General features: G+C 41.2%; 1 protein-coding gene across 1 annotated transcript in view; it reads left to right on the top strand.

Annotated features, from left to right (window-relative positions):
- DLGAP2 (DLG associated protein 2) overlaps positions 1–19,890 on the top strand; it is a 331,780-nt gene that overhangs the window by 213,773 nt on the left and 98,117 nt on the right. The window contains exon 7 of the mRNA XM_063442905.1: positions 13,079–13,431. Coding sequence (XP_063298975.1) covers positions 13,079–13,431 — 353 coding nt within the window. The remainder of the gene's footprint in view (positions 1–13,078; positions 13,432–19,890) is intronic.

Genomic DNA, 19,890 nt, shown 5'->3' on the forward strand with positions numbered 1-19,890 from the left:
ACAAGACTGCTGAATACAAAGACTGATGAATACACACACACAGTCTGCTGAATACACATACCGACAGACTGCTGAGTACACACACAGACTGCTGAGTACACACACACACACAGACTGCTGAGTACACACACACACAGACTGCTGAGTACACACACACACAGACTGCTGAGTACACACACACACAGTCCGCTGAATACACACACACAGTCCGCTGAATACACACACAGTCCGCTGAGTACACACACAGTCCGCTGAATACACACACACAGTCCGCTGAATACACACACACAGACTGCTGAATACACACACAGACTGCTGAATACACACACAGACTGCTGAATACACACACAGACTGCTGAATACACACACAGACTGCTGAATACACACACAGACTGCTGAATACATGCGCACACACACAGACTGCTGAATACACGCACACACACAGACTGCTGAATACATGCGCACACACAGACTGCTGAATACACGCACACACACAGACTGCTGAATACATGCGCACACACAGACTGCTGAATACACGCACACACACAGACTGCTGAATACACGCACACACACACACAGACTGCTGAATACACGGACACACACACAGACTGATGAATACACACACACACAGACTGCTGAATACACGCACACACACAGACTGCTGAATACACGCACACACACATACTGCTGGATACACACACATGCTGCATTGAGGTGTGAGGTGCTGTGTGTGTGTGTGGGAGGTGCTGTGTGTGTGGGGGGGGGTGCTGTGTGTGTGTGGGGGGGTGCTGTGTGTGTGTATGAGGGGTAATGTGTGTGTGAGAGGGGTGCTGTGCTGTGTGGGGGGTAGGGGTGCTGGGCGGGGGTAAGGGTGCTGCTGTGGGGGGTAGGGGTACTGTGTGTGGGGGGTAGGGGTGCTGTGGGGGGGTGGTGGTGCTGTGGGGGGGAGGGGTACTGCTGGGGGAGGTAGGGGTACTGCTGTGGGGGGTAGGGGTGCTGTGGGGGGTAGGGGTACTGCTGTGGGGGGTAGGGGTACTGCTGTGGGGGGTAGGGGTACTGCTGGGGGTAGGGGTACTGCTGGGTGGGTAGGGATGCTGTGGGGGTAGGGGTACTGCTGTGGGGGATAGGGGTGCTGTGGGGGGTAGGGGTGCTGTGGGGGGTAGGGGTGCTGTGGGGGGTAGGGTTACTGTGTGGGGGGTAGGGGTGCTGTGGGGGGTAGGGGTACTGCTGTGGGGGGTAGGGGTACTGCTGGGGGGTAGGGGTACTGCTGGGTGGGTAGGGGTGCTGTGGGGGTAGGGGTGCTGTGGGGGGTAGGGGTACTGTTGTGGGGGATAGGGGTGCTGTGGGGGGTAGGGGTGCTGTGGGGGGTAGGGGTACTGCTGGGGGGTAGGGTTACTGTGTGTGGGGGGGGTAGGGGTGATGTGGGGGGTAGGGGTACTGCTGGGGGGTAGGGGTGGTGCTGTCGGGGGGTAGGGGTACTGCTGGGGGGTAGGAGTACACACACAGTCCGCTGAATACACACACACAGACTGCTGAATACACGCACAGACTGCTGAATACACGCACAGACTGCTGAATACACACACAGACTGCTGAATACATGCGCACACACACAGACTGCTGAATACACGCACACACACAGACTGCTGAATACATGCGCACACACACAGACTGCTGAATACACGCACACACACACACACAGACTGCTGAATACACGCACACACACACACAGACTGCTGAATACACGCACACACACACACAGCCTGCTGAATACATGCACACACAGACTGCTGAATACACGCACACACACATACTGCTGAATACACACACATACTGCATTGAGGTGTGAGGTGCTGTGTGTGTGTGGGATGTGCTGTGTGTGTGTGTGGGGGGGTGCTGTGTGTGTGGGGGGGTGCTGTGTGTGTGTGGGGGGGTGCTGTGTGTGTGTACGAGGGGTAATGTGTGTGTGACAGGGGTGCTGTGCTGTGTGGGGGGTAGGGGTGCTGGGCGGGGGTAAGGGTGCTGCTGTGGGGGGTAGGGGTACTGTGTGTGGGGGGGTAGGGGTGCTGTGGGGGGTAGGGGTGCTGTGGGGGGGTAGGGGTACTGCTGGGGGAGGTAGGGGTAATGCTGTGGGGGGTAGGGGTGCTGTAGGGGTTAGGGGTACTGCTGTGGGGGGTAGGGGTACTGCTGGGGGTAGGGGTACTGCTGGGTGGGTAGGGGTGCTGTGGGGGTAGGGGTGCTGTGGGGGTAGGGGTACTGCTGTGGGGGGATAGGGGTGCTGTGGGGGGTAGGGGTGCTGTGGGGGGTAGGGGTACTGCTGGGGGTAGGGTTACTGTGTGTGGGCGGGTAGGGGTACTGCTGTGGTGGGTAGGGGTACTGCTGGGGGGTAGGGGTGGTGCTGTCAGGGGGTAGGGGTACTGCTGGGGGGTAGGGGTGCTGTGGGGTGTAGGGGTACTGCTTGGGGGGTAGGGGTACTGCTGGGGGGTAGGGGTGCTGTGGGGTGGTAGGGGTGCTGTGTGTCAGTATCCCCCCTCCTTCTTACCTTTAGTAAAGTGGGGGGGGGGGGGACACAGCCATCCCTGGTGGTCCGGTGGTGGTAAGCACTGCAGGGGGAGGGATCTGTGAAGCAGCTCCCCTGTCCTCCCGCGCGATGCTGTGTGGAGCGTTGCCATGGTAACGCTCGGCAACCCTCCACACAGCATCGTGCGGGAGGACAGGGGAGCTGCTTCACAGATCCCTCCCCCTGCCTCCCGACACGGAAGCAGAGTAGGCGCCTGCCCAAAACAGGCAGGACGTTGCCTACTCTGCATTGATGGTGAACCTTTGGCCGCGTGCCCACAGAGAGGGCCCGGCCTGCCACCTGTGGCACGTGTGCCATAGGTTCGCCATCACTGGTCTAGGGTCTACATTCATTTTGGTAGTTAATGTTAACCCTTTACCAATCACCTGCCCAACGCTATACCAACCCTACCCCTATGCTTACAGTATCACTAACTGTATATCTAATTTAACCTTACCCTTAAATCTTCACCCTACACTATCCCAATCCCTAAAACAGCAATAACCCTTACCCTAGCCAAATAATAACTCTACACTAACCCTACTTTAACACTAACCTATCCTTTCCCTTTTCAATATATATATATATATTATTTTTTTATTATCATCATTATTATTATTTATATTATACACAATTGTCCTTTTGCTAATCAATTTATGGAGTCACTAAACAGACTGTCCTTCTTGTTTATTGTGTGCAAGGCCTGCTGGAATCATAAGCAATAAACCATAAAATAAAAATAAACCACTAAAAATATATTACTAGTTTGAAATAATTCTCCATGTCCTACTGTTGGTATGTTTAATATACATATTTTCTTCTTGTATATGCATAATATATTCACACACAAACACATGGAACTGAAAACATTACTGTTGGTGATTTGTTTTACGACTGGAGGTTGTATTATCTCTTACAAAGTAAAAGAAAAATGCTTGTCCATCCATTCATCGTGAATGATGATCTCTTAGCATTAAGTATTGGCATCATTTTGTTACAAGAAGTACTCTAGTGATTAAACCTTAAACACTCAAGCACAATCAATGAATGTAGCTGAAAATTGACCATGCATGATTCGAGTTCTTGCTTTTGCAGTTGGCTAATTAATCTTTAGAAAAAAAGCTATTTTTATTTTAGTACTGATCCAATTTATAGTTTTAACTGACAAACAGATAGTGATTGCTTATGTAAGGGCCACTTAATTAATTAGCCACAATGTGAATGGAAATGAGGGAAGAATATTACTTAGTGCGTACTAATGAGTTTGTTTTCCATAGCAAAAAGAGAAATGGAATAAAATTCAATAGTATGTATGTACATCATATTAATATAACATTAAGTGTTACACTTAGAACGTTATGGCTTACATTAATGTACACAGGATATACAATAAACACTGTTAGTTACACTGCATATTTAATTCAGTATATTATATTTATATAGCGTTAAGAATTAAACTTCGCACTTTACATGTTACATTACAGACGTGATGAGATAAAATACCTCCTGCAGTTTTACAGACATTATAATAGATGTGTGAAGGCATGGTACTTGTTGCCCTAACCTGAGGGCTTATCGAGTTTCCAGGTGTCTAATCAACCACCAAGCAGACGTGGGCCATACTTTGCCACTACACTTAACAACTTTGCTGTACATTCAGCTTGGCAGAGATGTTTTTTCTGTCGTATCCTCAGAAGCAATGGCCCTATGGGTCTCTGCTGAAGATGCATTCATTGGTTTTGCTCCTAAAACATCTTCTAGTTGGTTGTAAGACACAACTATACGGAGTATTAACTAAAGGTTAAATTGGCTTCTAAATCGCAAAATTCTGTGAAAATCACAGAATTACCTGAAATTTAAATTCAAATATTCACTAAAAACAATTTGGAGGTAAATTCAGGGAAAATGCATCTAATGTACAATTTGCAGTTTGTTATATAAAATACCAGTGAAAAGATCCAAATGTCAGAAATATGGAATTCAGGTACAGGGTTATTCACAAAAGTGAGAATTCAAAGTGAAATTTAATTGTAGGACAAAGCAGCCACACTAGAAACATACCTGGAGAATTTTTCCAGTTTGGCAATTTTTTACCCTAAATTTGAAATTCACTTTGACTTTGCACTTTAGCGGCAAACCCTGTAAGTTTTCAAACACTGAATTGCAATTGAACAAACACTTCCACAGATTTCTGCTGGTAGTACCTTAAATATCCATAATATGTGTCAAACAACCAGCAGGGGCATGGTTAAATATATGAATAATAAAAAATTAAAATAAAAAATTAACTGCTTACTGACCAGGTGAAAATCGTTACTACACTGCTTTTCTTTCACATCATCGGCAATAGTGTAAGGGCTAATATATTTATTTGTACATCTGATGTTCTTTTTCTCTCCACTAGAAGGGCAGGTATTATCCTAAAAAATATTAGTAAAGTCTAACCAGACAGTTTTGCAACATATGCATGGATACTTATTTCCATTTTCCCTCTGATGTAATAGTGGAGTTATTGTATCATTGTATTACTATTATTGTATCATTTGTCCACATAGCCATTGAAACAGATATAACTGATGGTATGCTGTAAGCAGTTGGGATTTTTTTTATTAATCGTCTTAATAGACAAGTATCAACAGAACAAAAACCTTCAATTTTTGCACGATGTAATAAAAATAAATTATATTAGAGCAATAATCCCTGGGTCTCCTGGTGTGACTGCGCATCTCCTTTGTTTGGCTTGGATTTGAACAGTGAATAATAAATCAACTCCATCCAGAAAACTAGCCATATTTACCCCCTCTACCCCCCATACACACACACTGCCACCCCATACACACACATCCCCCCATACACACACTTTACCCCCCATACACACAAACTGTACCCCTCACACACACTGCCCACCCACACACACTGCCCCTCTACACACACTGAATCCCTTACACAACCTGCCCCTCAACACACTGTACTCCTCATACAACCTTCCCCCCCACACACACACACAGCCCTCCCCACACACACACACAGCCCTCCCCACACACACACACACACACACACACACTGTACCCCTCACGGACAAACTGCCCCACATACACACACACTGCACCCCTCACACACACACTTCATCCTTCACAAACACAATGCACCCCCGTACACTCACTGCACACCTCACACGCACACACTGCAACCCACACACACACACTGGAGCCCTCACACTGCACCACCCCCCCCACACACACACACGTTATTTAGTTATCTGCCCCTGACCACTACTAGGGGCAGATCCCAGGTAAGTTGTCCAATTGTTCTTAAACAGTTTGGCTACTTACTCTGGGAGGGCACTAAGGCAATTCTGGCACCATAACCATTACAAAGTGATGTAGTGGTTATTGTGCCTGGATTGTTTTTTAAATAATCTACTAGTGGCCCTCTCAAAATTAGGTTCTGGATCTGTGCTTGAATAGCAAGCATTTCTGCCAAACATGGGCCCAGTATATGCCGCTGCAGTGTACATTTATACAACCTAGAATTCTTTTTTGACTTGGGCACCTTGGAAAAATATTGAAAAATTAAGGGCGCCTTGAACCTAAAAGGTTTGGGAACCACTGGTATAGATCATGCTTTGGTGTATAGATCATTAATTGTTATGATCATTAATCATTAATTTGGTGTATAGATCACTCCTCAATTCTCTTCCACTTAGAAACTGTCCCTCACAGCCATCACTATCTCTATCCAGGAGGCCCTCTTCTGATGCTTGGATCTTCATCTGGCATGAGCCATTGACAGTGCTGTACTCTTGTGCATGTCTGTGAAGGATCCTGGGAGACCAAAGGGGATCCTGGAGACCAAACTTCTTTCCTCAAAGCCATACTAGTGATGGCTGGGGAAATTGACAAGATCTGACAGTGGTAGCACTTCCTTTTGTAAATTGTTGCCAAGCTGAGAGAAAATACAGAATACAGAGTAGTCCCCTTTCCAAAAAAATCAATGTGAGTATTTAATAAAGATTTTAGACAATCTATTCTGCTGTCATCCAAACTGTTGTGTTGTGAACATCACATATCAATCATTTGTTCTGACAAATGCTGATAGGCAGAAATCTCCAGATTTCTAAAACACCTAATAGCGTACTTCTAGAATACAATACTGGTATTATTCTAGCAATATCTAACATCTAACATTTTTCTCATTATTACAATTCTTGTATATCATATTGTATATCAAGACCTTTCCCCAAACATAATGCCTCCATCTAGATTGTTTCACACTGTTAGCATATCATTCACAGTCTTCTCAAATAATCTTTATTGAACATTTTTCAAAACATAGTAAAATACATATTTTGGGAAAAACAAACTAGGGAAAAGGGTACAGAAGAAAAGAAAACTATTTTGCCCATCTACAACAATGTATATATATATGTACAAGGTAACATTTCACAATAAATATACATATAGTATGTTCATTAAGCCGTAGAAAAAAATATTGTAAAAACAGTCCATACATTACCGAACAGTTATTCAGTTTTATTCACAAGTTTTATTTTACTTTTTTAATGGGACAAATGCAAACCTAGTGCAAACTTACTGACTGAGTTTAACACAATTAGAAAAATATATTCAATACCATGCTTATTATTTTCTTGTTGCATAAGGACTGTTTTACATGCTTTATTTATAGATACACATATATAGTATATATTCTGCAGGATTTACATTTTTTTTATAGAAACATATTTTCTTAATTAATGTCATAAAATTGTCAGGATGCAGCAGGCATTTCACAGAATTCCAGTCTCAATGCTGTCTATCAAGCGTCTGTAAAATAAAGCTAGTTGCAATCTGTGATTTTCATATTAAAACTGCATGTTCGATTTTCTTGTATATAAGTTGTACAGGGAGTGCAGAATTATTAGGCAAATTAGTATTTTGACCACATCATCCTCTTTATGCATGTTGTCTTACTCCAAGCTGTGAAGGCTTGAAAGCCTACTACCAATTAAGCATATTAGGTGATGTGCATCTCTGTAATGAGAAGGGGTGTGGTCTAATGACATCGACACCCTATATCAGGTGTGCATAATTATTAGGCAACTTCCTTTCCTTTGGCAAAATGGGTCAAAAGAAGGACTTGACAGGCTCAGAAAAGTCAAAAATAGTGAGATATCTTGCAGAGGGATGCAGCACTCTTAAAATTGCAAAGCTTCTGAAGCGTGATCATCGAACAATCAAGCGTTTCATTCAAAATAGTCAACAGGGTCGCAAGAAGCGTGTGGAGAAACCAAGGCGCAAAATAACTGCCCATGAACTGAGAAAAGTCAAGCGTGCAGCTGCCAAGATGCCACTTGCCACCAGTTTGGCCATATTTCAGAGCTGCAACATCACTGGAGTGCCCAAAAGCACAAGGTGTGCAATACTCAGAGACATGGCCAAGGTAAGAAAGGCTGAAAGACGACCACCACTGAACAAGACACACAAGCTGAAACGTCAAGACTGGGCCAAGAAATATCTCAAGACTGATTTTTTCTAAGGTTTTATGGACTGATGAAATGAGAGTGAGTCTTGATGGGCCAGATGGATGGGCCCATGGCTGGATTGGTAAAGGGCAGAGAGCTCCAGTCCGACTCAGACGCCAGCAAGGTGGAGGTGGAGTACTGGTTTGGGCTGGTATCATCAAAGATGAGCTTGTGGGGCCTTTTCGGGTCGAGGATGAAGTCAAGCTCAACTCCCAGTCCTACTGCCAGTTTCTGGAAGACACCTTCTTCAAGCAGTGGTACAGGAAGAAGTCTGCATCCTTCAAGAAAAACATGATTTTCATGCAGGACAATGCTCCATCACACGCCATGTCCAAGTACTCCACAGCGTGGCTGGCAATAAAGGGTATAAAAGAAGAAAATCTAATGACATGGCCTCCTTGTTCACCTGATCTGAACCCCATTGAGAACCTGTGGTCCATCATCAAATGTGAGATTTACAAGGAGGGAAAACAGTACACCTCTCTGAACATTGCCTGGTAGGCTGTGGTTGCTGCTGCACGCAATGTTGATGGTGAACAGATCAAAACACTGACAGAATCCATGGATGGCAGGCTTTTGAGTGTCCTTGCAAAGAAAGGTGGTTATATTGGTCACTGATTTGTTTTTGTAATGTTTTTGAATGTCAGAAATGTATATTTGTGAATGTTGAGATGTTATATTTGTTTCACTGGTAATTGAAATGGGTATATATTTGTTTTTTGTTAAGTTGCCTAATAATTATGCACAGTAATAGTCACCTGCACACACAGATATCCCCCTAAAATAGCTATAACTAAAACCAAACTAAAAACTACTTCCAAAAATATTCAGCTTTGATATTAATGAGTTTTTTGGGTTCATTGAGAACATGGTTGTTGTTCAATAATAAAATTAATCCTCAAAAATACAACTTGCCTAATAATTCTGCACTCCCTGTATATATTACTTTTGTTTAAACTGTTTTCTGTCCCCCACACTTAGTACCCACAAGGCAGCATAGGCGCCCGCCAAATGCGTGAGCCAAGACAGGGCACTGGTGGACCCCTGTCTTGGCCTGAACTTTATCTCTGTATGTTTTTGGTCATTCTCTGAGCTGGCAGGTAAATCAACAGATCTCTCTGTGCTGCCTGCACCAATGCACAGAGCACTGCCTCTTCATTTCCTGCATGGCAGTACTGGGAGTAAGTGATGTCAGCTCACTTCCTCCTGGTGCAAGAAGCCACACCTAAGGGAAAGGAGAGCCCTGATACATAGCCTGTTGCCGCTCACTGCTGGCCACACTGGAACACAGGGAAGCCACCCTCCTCCAGCAAAAGACAGACAAAGAGGAGAGTGGCTAAAGCAAAGCTCAATGTGTGTGTGTGTGTGTGTGTCAGTCTTTGTATATGCATAACAGTGTATATGACAGTATGTATCTGCGTGTTTGTATGGCAGTGTGTATCCATTTATTTATATGTGTGGCTGTGTATCTGTTTGTGTGTTACAGTATGTATCTATGTGTTTGTGTATATGTGTGTCTATGTATTTGTTTGTATGTGCTGTGTAAATGTGTGCAGCAGTGTGTATCGTTGTTTGTATACAGTATATTTGTAATATATATATATGTGTGTGTGTGTGTGTGTGTGTGTATGAGGCAGTGTGTATCTGTGTCTGTTAATGTATCTGTTATGGTGGGTCTGTGAGTGAGTGTATATGTGAATGTATGCATCTGTGTGAGTGCAGTGTCTGCATGAATCCCAGGATTCCAGGAAGGGGCCCCAATCTCTGCATCCTGCCAAAGGCCTTGGGCAATCTCAATCCTGCTCTTCTTAGTACCTTTCATATAATCAATACCCTTTCCTATAGTTAGTATAACACCATATATCAACATCTCTCTATATAGCTAAACATTGGTCCACAAGCAAAACTCAACAAACATCAAACAATGTTACTCTTTTCAATCTAGAGCTCCAGTGTTTCCTTACCAACAGTAGCTTCTCCACATGTAACATTCTTCTCAGATGAACACAAACGTTTTGAAAAAGAAATCTACAACACAGTGCATGTCTGTCATTTCTTGCAAATATTGCCAATGTATCTATATTGAATAATAATATAAAGTATATATTGGAAGACTTTCTAGTCCATGTGGAGCAGTGCTCCTCAACCCTCGAGACACAGCTAACAGTCCAGCATTTAGGGATTATTCTGGTGTTTAAAAAAAAACTAAAAACTAAAAACACCATACATTCTAAGGTGTGTTTTTTTTTATTTTTCTAAACACCTTAGACACACCCGGGGTATCCATAAATCTTGGACTGTTAGCTGTGCCCTGCGGAGAGGGTTCAGGAGCATTGATGAAGAACACACCCACTATAATAGGATGTATCCATGTAGAGAGGTTGTATCTATTTTACAGGTTGTAACCAGAATCAATTAAAATGCTATATTTTTTAATGTGTGAAATATTTCTCTTCTATCTCTGTGCTATTAACCCCTTAAGGACCAAACTTCTGGAATGTCATTTTTAAGGGGTTAAAAAAACACTGCTATTAAACATATGCTTAGTGTTCTGTTACATACAATCATATTAATCGAGGATGATGCAGTATGGTTTCTAACTGCCTTAAGCTTGATGCATTTGACTCTTGAGCTGCTGGTTGAATCAGACCTTCTATATAACCTTCTATATAAAACAAGTCTCATTCAACCAGCAGCTCAAGAGTCAGATGCATTGAGCTTGAGGCAGTTAGAAACCATACTGCATCATCCTCGATTAATATGATTGTATGGAGCAGAACACTAAGCATATGTTTAATAGCAGTGTTTTCTACACAGAGTATATATTTAACAATATATACTGAGATATATATATAGTATATATTTTGTGAAATATATAATTTTTTGCTGGATTCACATCAATAAAACAAATGATTATGTTTGGGGAACAGTCTTGATATACAGTATGATACACAAATTGTAATCATGAGAAAAATGTTAGATGTTGCTAGATTTACATCCGTATTGTGCTCTAGAAGTCCTCTATCTAGAGTTTTAGAAATCTGGAGATTGTCTAAAATCTTTTTGAAATACTCACAATATACACTGCCTGGCCCCAAAAAAAGTTGTCAACAAAAAAAAGGTCACGCACTCTAATATTGCGTTGGACCGCCTTTAGCTTTGATTACGGCACGCATGCACTGTGGCATTGTTTCAATAAGCTTCTGCAATGTCACAAGAGTTATTTCCATCCACTGTTGCATTAATTTTTCACCAAGTTCTTGTATTGATAATGGGAGAGCCGGACCACTGTGCAAAACATTCTCCAGCACAACCCAAAGATTCTCAATTGGGTTAAGGTCTGGACTCTGTGGTGGCCAATCCATGTGTGAAAATGATGTCCCATGCTCCCTGAGCCACTCTTTCACAATTTGAGCCAGATGAATCCTGGCGTTGTCATCTTGGAATATGGCCGTGCTATTATTGATGGAATAACCTGGTCATTCAGTATATTCAGGTAGTCAGCTGACCTCATTCTTTGGGCACATAATGTTGCTGAACCTAGAGCTGACCAACTGCAGCAACCCCAGATCATAGCACTGCCCCCACAGGCTTGTACAGTAGAAACTAGGCATGATGGGTGCATCACTTCATCTGCCTCTCTCCTTCCAGTTTTTAATAATGAGTTGGACAGTTCTTAACTCAGTTTTAGTTGTTTCTGCAATCTCCTTAAGTGTATTCTCTGCATGATGCATGCCAATGATTTGACCCTTCTCAAACAGACTAACATCTTTTCTACGACCACGGGGATGTGTCTTTTAACATGGTTGTTTAGGAAATGAGAAGCTACTCATTGCATGAGTTGGGTTAAACAACTTGTTGCCAGCTGTCAGTTGCAGTAACTATCCAATAGGAGGCTCTTACCTATTTGCTTAGTTAAAAGGACTCTCCAGTGCCAGGAAAACAAACCGTTTTCCTGGCACTGCAGGTCCCCTCTCCCTCCCACCCCCCATCCCAAGTTGCTGAAGGGGTTCAAACCCCTTTAGTGACTTATCTGTATCCAGCACTGATGTCCTTCGGTGCTGGGTCAGGGTCCGCCCACGCTCCTCCCCCGCCGACGTCATCCGGTGGGGGAGACCTTTTGAGCATGCACGGCCGCCGGCAGCAAGCACATTAGACCTCCCCATAGGAAAGCATTGAAAAATGCTTTCAATGCTTTCCTATGGGGATTTCAGCGACGCTGGAGGTCCTCACATAGTGTGAGGGCGTACAGCTATGTTATAGCACATGTCATGTGCTATAAACACAGAAGTGCCCTCTAGTGGCTGTCTAGTAGAGAGCCACTAGAGGAGGAGTTAGCCCTGCAAGGTAACTATTGCACTTTATGAAAACTGCAATAATTACAGTTGCAGGGTTAAGGGTAGTGGGAGTTGGCACCCAGACCACTCCAATGGACAGAAGTGGTCTGCGTGCCTGGAGTGTCCATTTAAATCCAGGTGGCGACTTTTTTTTTTGGCCAGGCAGTGTATATATATATATATATATATATATATATATATATATATACTGCATTATGTACAGAACTATGACATGTAAAGAAATTGTCTAGTCTTGGACATGCCCAGCAAAAATTATGATTGCACATATCATTGGTGATCTAAGAAAGTATATATATGATATATTTTGTGAGATGTATACATTTTGCTGGATTCACATTAGCAAACCAAACTGGCAAATGGTTAAAAGTCAGAACACAGAATCTAGTGAGGTAAAGATGGCATGGACTTCAGTATGGTCTTAGCTATGTTCTACTTTAATTAGAGGGCTTGTAAGACAGATGTATTCCATATACTAGTCTTTTCTTCTGCAAGCATCTCAAGTGCCTTTGATAAATTGAAATTCAAAAGAGCAAATAATAAATTATATAATTGTCTTAAATGATACATTCTAATGTAATCTGCATTGTTATCTGCCATCCCTTCCAATGTTTCTAATTCAGTGTTTCTGCTTTCATACAGCTGTTTCATATACAAATTACAAAAAAACACCACCACCTGTTCCCCCACGTACCACCTCCAAACCACTAATCTCAGTGACAGCACAAAGCAGCACAGAATCCACCCAGGATGCCTACCATGACAGCCGGACTCAAAGGATATCCCCATGGCCTCACGATGGCCGGGGCTTATACAACTCCACCGATAGTTTGGATAGCAACAAGGCCATGAATCTTGCCCTGGAATCTGCTGCAGCACAGCGCCATGCCTCCGAAAGCAAGATCAGCTCTGTCCGAAGCACCAGTGACAAGGCTGTTCTAGTGAAAAAATCAGATGACTTCCTTAAGAAGCGACGCTCCTCAATTGGGATTCAGGTAGTGTTTCATTTGCATAATCTGCATGGTGAAATGTCTTGATACAGACAGCTATAATTTCTGACATAAAGTCATCTGATTTGCAATATTGTACTTAGAGAAAGATTGTCTTGTGGACAAATGGTCTAAACTATCGAAAATGTGACTATTGAGTTTGAGAGAATGAAAGTTAGTGAGTAATTCTGCTTCATTGTTATAGTGTTGGAAACTGTAAGTGTTTAATGTTAATTGCTAATTGTGCTATAACTTAGAGAACGGTCTTCTGCAATAGTGTTTTACCTTTAATTACAACGAAAGAGTCCATTTCGGGACATTACTTGTCATCAGTACTTAAATTTGATAGAGTAGATAGACAGCAGAGTAACACGTTCCTGGGCATTTTAGAGATTGGCAATAGTCAATTTACAAGTAAATGAAAACTCATGGTAGCAGATTTAAATCTGAAATAATCTGTATTTTGTTCACCTAGTGTGAGAGACTTACTGAGAACAGACAAAAGTTGAAGTTCTTGTGAGAACACACTTAGAAGGCTTCATATACGTTTTAGCTTACTTTGGCAGTTACAGATAAAATATTTCAACAAGTGTATAAAAAAAGTTCCTACCAAAAGCAGGCCATACCCTGAATGTCAAGAATCATCTTATACTTGAGGAATGCAGTAAACACAGACTATGAACCAGCCCTTTCATAGTCAGTGTGGTATCTCATTAAGACCTTGATTTAATATTGTTGAATAAGCTTTTCACACAATTTAATATTCTTGGATAAACTTTTAAAATTATTTAATATTATGTAAAATATTTTAATTTCGATATATAAACTTTTTTATTATATATGTTATATTTTTTGATATTTTAATATGTTGAAAATTATTTTCAAAGTTTATCCAAAAATATTAAATTAAAGCTTTTTCAACAAGATCAAATCGAGGCCTGAGTACTGTAAGCAAATAATATATGTCTGGACCAATATTTAAACTTAAAACCCTAATTCTAAAGACATTACTTGTAGACATGAATGGTCAACTAGATGTAAACAGCAATATATCACTAAATCTCTATCACCAAAGTCTTTAGGTGTTTCATTCAAAATTATGAAAGTTGGTTGCCAACTCATTGTTGAGTGAATTAATTCATATCTATTGCTTCCATGTTGAGTAATTCAGAAGCTACTGCCTCTCAAGGTATTGCACACCTTTGTCTGTAACTCTAGCAATTGTTTAATACATTAAACATATTTATTTATTTTTAATTACAAAACTTAAATTGCACCTGACATATCTAACAAGATGTGGTGTCCCTTTAAAGTGTTTAACTTTTTATCTATACTTTCTACTCACCAAATTGCTAGCAAATGTATAGCGTAATGTCTCTTCAAAACTAAGTTTAATTAAGGAAATATATTTTGTAGACATGTGAAATTCGTTTCGGTCCGAATATGTATTCGGACGAATTTCGGACAATTCGGACATTCGGGTACTTCCGAATGTCCAAATTGCCGAAGTGCCGAATTGCCGAGGTCCCGAAGTTCCGAAATTACCGAAGTTCAGAAGTTCAGAAGTTCAGAAGTTCAGAAGTGTCGAAGTTCCGAAGTTCCGAAGTTGCCAAAGTTCCGAAGTTGCCGAAGTTCCGAAGTGTCAAAGTGCCGAAGTTCCGAAGCACAGTATTGCCTAAGTACTAATATACTTACCCAGTGAAAGAAGAATGTTACATTGTAAATAATTGTAAATAAAAAGTATACAAACATAGCCAGGTTTCAGCTGTAAGCATTTGCAACACTTACAACAATCAAGTAACATACATTCATATAAAATGTAAGTTACTTGGCCAGGCAATGTAATGACAGGAATGAATAAGTAGATAACTCCCTAATTCCCATGGTATTAGGGAGCTATCTACTAAAAGACTGAAAGATCTAAATTGCTCCTTCAGCCAAATTTACTAATACTTAGTATTAGTAAATTATGCCCCTACTCGCTATACCGCGAGTAGGGGCATGTCTATTAAACAGTGAGCAGCCTGTGGCCTTATTACAATTTAGGGCCCCCAGCCGCCGCTCAGGGGTGGGGGCCAGGGGGGAGGAAATTAGGTCCCCCCTTTATTAGTATTTAGGGCCCCCACCCGCCGCTCAGGGGTGGGGGCCAGGGGGGAGGACCTTAGGTCCCCTCCCTTATTTTACTGTAGGTCCCCCACCCACCGCTCAGGGGTGGGGGCCGGGGGGGAGGACATTAGGTCCCCCCTCCTTATTAGTATTTAGGGCCTCCACCCACCGCTCATGGGTGTGGGCCAGGTGGGAGGACATTAGGTCCCCCCCTTATTTTACTGTAGGGTCCCCACCCACCGCTCAGGGGTGGGGGCCAGGGGGGGAGGACATTAGGTCCCCCCTTTTTTTCTGATTTAGGGCCCCCACCCGCCGCTCAGGGGTGGGGGCCAGGGGGGAGTGCTATTTTTTTCTTTTTTTTTTAAACAGTGAGCAGTCACAGGCTGCTCACTGTTTACTAGACATGCCCCTACTCGCGATATAGCGAGTAGGGGAAAAATTTACTAATACTAAGTAATTTTTACTTAGTATTAGTAAATTTGGCTGAAAGACCAATTTAGGTCTTTCGGCCTTTTGGTAGATAACTCCTTAATACCGTGGTAATTAGGGAGTTATCTACCAAGCGGCTGCAAGAGAAGTCCCGAGGTGCCGAAGTCCCGAAATTCCGAAGTGTCGAAGTGCCGAAGTTGCCGAAGTGCCGAAGTGCTGAAGTGCCGAAGTGCTGAAGTGCCGAAGTGCTGAAGTGCCGAAGTGCCGAAGTTCCGAATAGCGAAAATCCCGAATTTCGGAATGCCGAACCAAACCGAAAATTTTCCCCATGCACATGCCTAATATTTTGTGTTTTAAATGAAATATATGTAAAACATGAGCAAGACTTATCCATACTGTTGTTATATGACAGGGTCATTCAACCATATACATGCACCTTGTGTCAAACAATGTTTGAGAACTGACAGTTAGTCTCTATGGTCATTCCTGCTTTTGTGCAGGGAGTGAAGCAGAGACGACCATAGAGACTAACTGTCTGTTTTCAAACACTGTTTGACCCAAGGTGCATGTATATAGCTGAATGATCCTGTCTTATAGTAAGGGTAGGGATGAGTGTGTCTAATATTTTTACATACACTTCATTAAAAAAAAATCCATTTCCTTGCAAAACTTGATGAAAGGATTATTATAAAAAAAATAGTTTTAAAGTGACAGTTGTCCTTTAAGGATGCCAAGAGTACATTTTTAGCCAAATAACTAGCTCTGTGGATATGTTAGAATAGTTATTATGTCTGGGATGGGTTATGCTTGTTTATTTGTGAAGATATTGGAGCATTGTTATATAAGAGACATACCTAATCATCATGATTTGAAATTAAACTCTAAAACATATAGGAAGTTAGTCTAAGGACTAGTAGAAGTGCACATAGTGTAGGAGGAATGGGAAGTCAGGAAGATGAGCATGGCAGTGCTATTCATTAATGACTGTAAGTGGGCAACCTGGCTGTGAGTCAGACGCATGATGAATGTGATGCAGTGGTCAGTGTGGGGTATAGTAAGAGCATGGATAGTAATTCTGCTGGTGTTGGATACATTTTCTCATACATAAAAGAGGAAGGAAGATAAGAGAGATTGGTAGAGACTTTTGTATGTTAAGGAGGAAATGTTTCTTAAGGAAAGATGTATTGTAATAAGGTGTGTTAATATGGTTAGAATGCACATGATATTGTAGATCCACAGACCAGAGAGAAGGCCAGAGATTAGAGAGAATACTATTACAGGTTATGTGAGTAAGGAATAGTCTCTTAAGTTGGTCCAATAGATTAGAGCTGCTTTGAGATGTTAATGGATGTCATTGGCATGGCCAATTATGAGAGAGGCAGTACTTCAAGAAAATAATAAAGAAGCCAGAAAAAAGAAGTACCATTAAAAGGCAACTATGACAAAGACTTGGGAGATATGATGACACGTACAGAGTAGAGAGTAGCATGCGTACTCCATTTTCTTAGAGGGTCTGGAGTGAAGGACAGCTGTGGCCCATTAAATCATGGTGTAACTGGAGCAACAGTATCAGTAGGAGAAATCAGATTTCTGTGAATATCAGAAGAAATCATTTAAAATAGAAAGCTTGTGAGTATGTTTGGATTTTACCTTTACTGCTGCCTTAATGGGCATTCCATTATGCATTGGTGACGGAGAAATGTCAGGATTAACTAAACAAGAAAGGAAGAAGAAAAGAATGAGAAGGCACGACATTGTTCAGTTAAATCGTGTTCAGACTCAGAGAAGTGTTGGCTGGTAAACCCACAAAGTAATGAAATCTGGAGTAAAATGGAAGCCTGGGGAGGGCAAGGTTATGGTTATAGAGTGGTAAACTGCATGTGTTTTACAATGCCTTTTTCTAATGTACAGTCTAGTTCAATGCAATTATAGAACACAACATTTTAATGAGTGAATAAACAATTGAATATGATGTGTTATATGACTGGACACTGAGGTCAATAGGAATAGGACAAATTGTAAATGTCCCAAAGACATATGTAAAACATGTGAGGGATGTAACTGTGGAAAGCCTGATTGGGGAATGAAGTTCAATTCTGAACGTTCTACAGCTGTGATAATTAATCCATCATGAGTAGATTGGACAGAGACTTATTGTGGAGGCTGATTCGAATAAAGCGGCTCAGTTATGATAAATGCTTTTGAATCAAAGGATTTATACATATGAAATTAAGGTTTATGGATATAATGTGGATATTTAAGTTTATGGATGTAATGTCAGTGTTTTTTTAATTATTATTATCATCATTATTATTATGTCTCAAGAACCTTATAGTAGGATTGTGTTCCCGTAATGCACCATGCACCATTCACCTTGCATCTTCCATTTTTTTATATATATATTCATTATATACTAACATGTGCATTGTACATTGGAAACCTTTTGGGGACATATATCTAAAAAGAATCTCCTCTAGGGTGATGTACTTATTGTAGCCACTAATTTAGGACAATGTGTTTTGTTTTTAAATATTATTTATTAAAATTGCTTAGAAAATAATGATAGGAAATATGTGTCCCTGTTTTTATAGTCGGTATTTATGCTACTCATAATGACTGATGACCTGCTAAATCTGCTGTATTGTATAGGAAGCTGTTATAAGTCACATTCCCTGTTCAGTAGCAAAAGCAGACTTTAACGTAGAATTATGAATTACTGGATGCTGATAAAAAGCAGTGTTTGTGTTCAAGGCAAGTGTTTTCATTTTATAAAATATACAGACACAAAATACTGTGTATTACTACTAACACATTACGTTAACTAGTGTAAAGCAGATAAACTAATATTAACACAATTAATGATATCTTTAATGATAACTTTAAAGAGGATGTTAGAACGTTTGATGAGAATATGGATCAAAACTTTCTTGGGGTTACAAATATCTGAATGTTTGCCAATGTAGCTGACTATTCTCAACAATTATGTTTTCTTCACCCAGGATTTTTTATATGTATATTTCAAGTCCTTATTCTTCCAAAACAAAATCAAATTATTGTTCTATAATATTAAGCGTGTATTTGGCAGGGATTATTATAGAATCTTGCCAAGACATCTTTGCCGTGCTGTATATTATGCACATTGCATTTGGAAAAAATTGAATATGTCTTACAAGATTAGATTTTAGACTTTGCATGTTTTTATTAAATATGATCACTGCCTCATGGGAAGAGGCACATTGTTAGGACAATGTAATGCCCCTATTTTGTGTAGAGAGAGAAACATATTCCTTTTCTAAAATGAAATCAGCAGCTCTATAAGAGAGAGTGCAACAAAATACACCATCAGTATCTGAACACATTACATTTAATGCACTATGGTTAATTATTTTAGAAGCGGGTTTTCTGTGTTCTTGGTGATTCTTGGTGATTCTGTATACAGAGCAAATATATGAAGTTAAAGGAACACTATAGTCACCTAAATTACTTTAGCTAAATAAAGCAGTTTTAGTGTATAGATCATTCCCCTGCAATTTTACTGCTCAATTCACTGTCATTTAGGAGTTAAATCACTTTGTTTCTGTTTATGCAGCCCTAGCCACACCTCCCCTGGCTATGATTGACAGAACCTGCATGGGAAACAAAAACTGGTTTCACTTTCAAACAGATGTAATTTACATTAAATAATTGTATCTCAATCTCTAAATTGAACTTTAATCACATAAAGGAGGCTCTTGCAGGGTCTAGCAAGCTATTAACATAGCAGGGGATAAGAAAATCTTAATTAAACAGAACTTGCAATAAAGAAAGCCTAAGTAGTGCTCTCTTTACAGGAAGTGTTTATGGAAGGCTGTGCAAGTCACATGCAGGGAGGTGTGACTAGGGTTCATAACCCCTTCAGGACGGAGTCAATAGTGCACATTCTGATCAAAA

The sequence above is a fragment of the Pelobates fuscus genome, chromosome 2 (assembly GCF_036172605.1).
Source record: "Pelobates fuscus isolate aPelFus1 chromosome 2, aPelFus1.pri, whole genome shotgun sequence".
Classification (NCBI taxonomy): domain Eukaryota; kingdom Metazoa; phylum Chordata; class Amphibia; order Anura; family Pelobatidae; genus Pelobates; species Pelobates fuscus.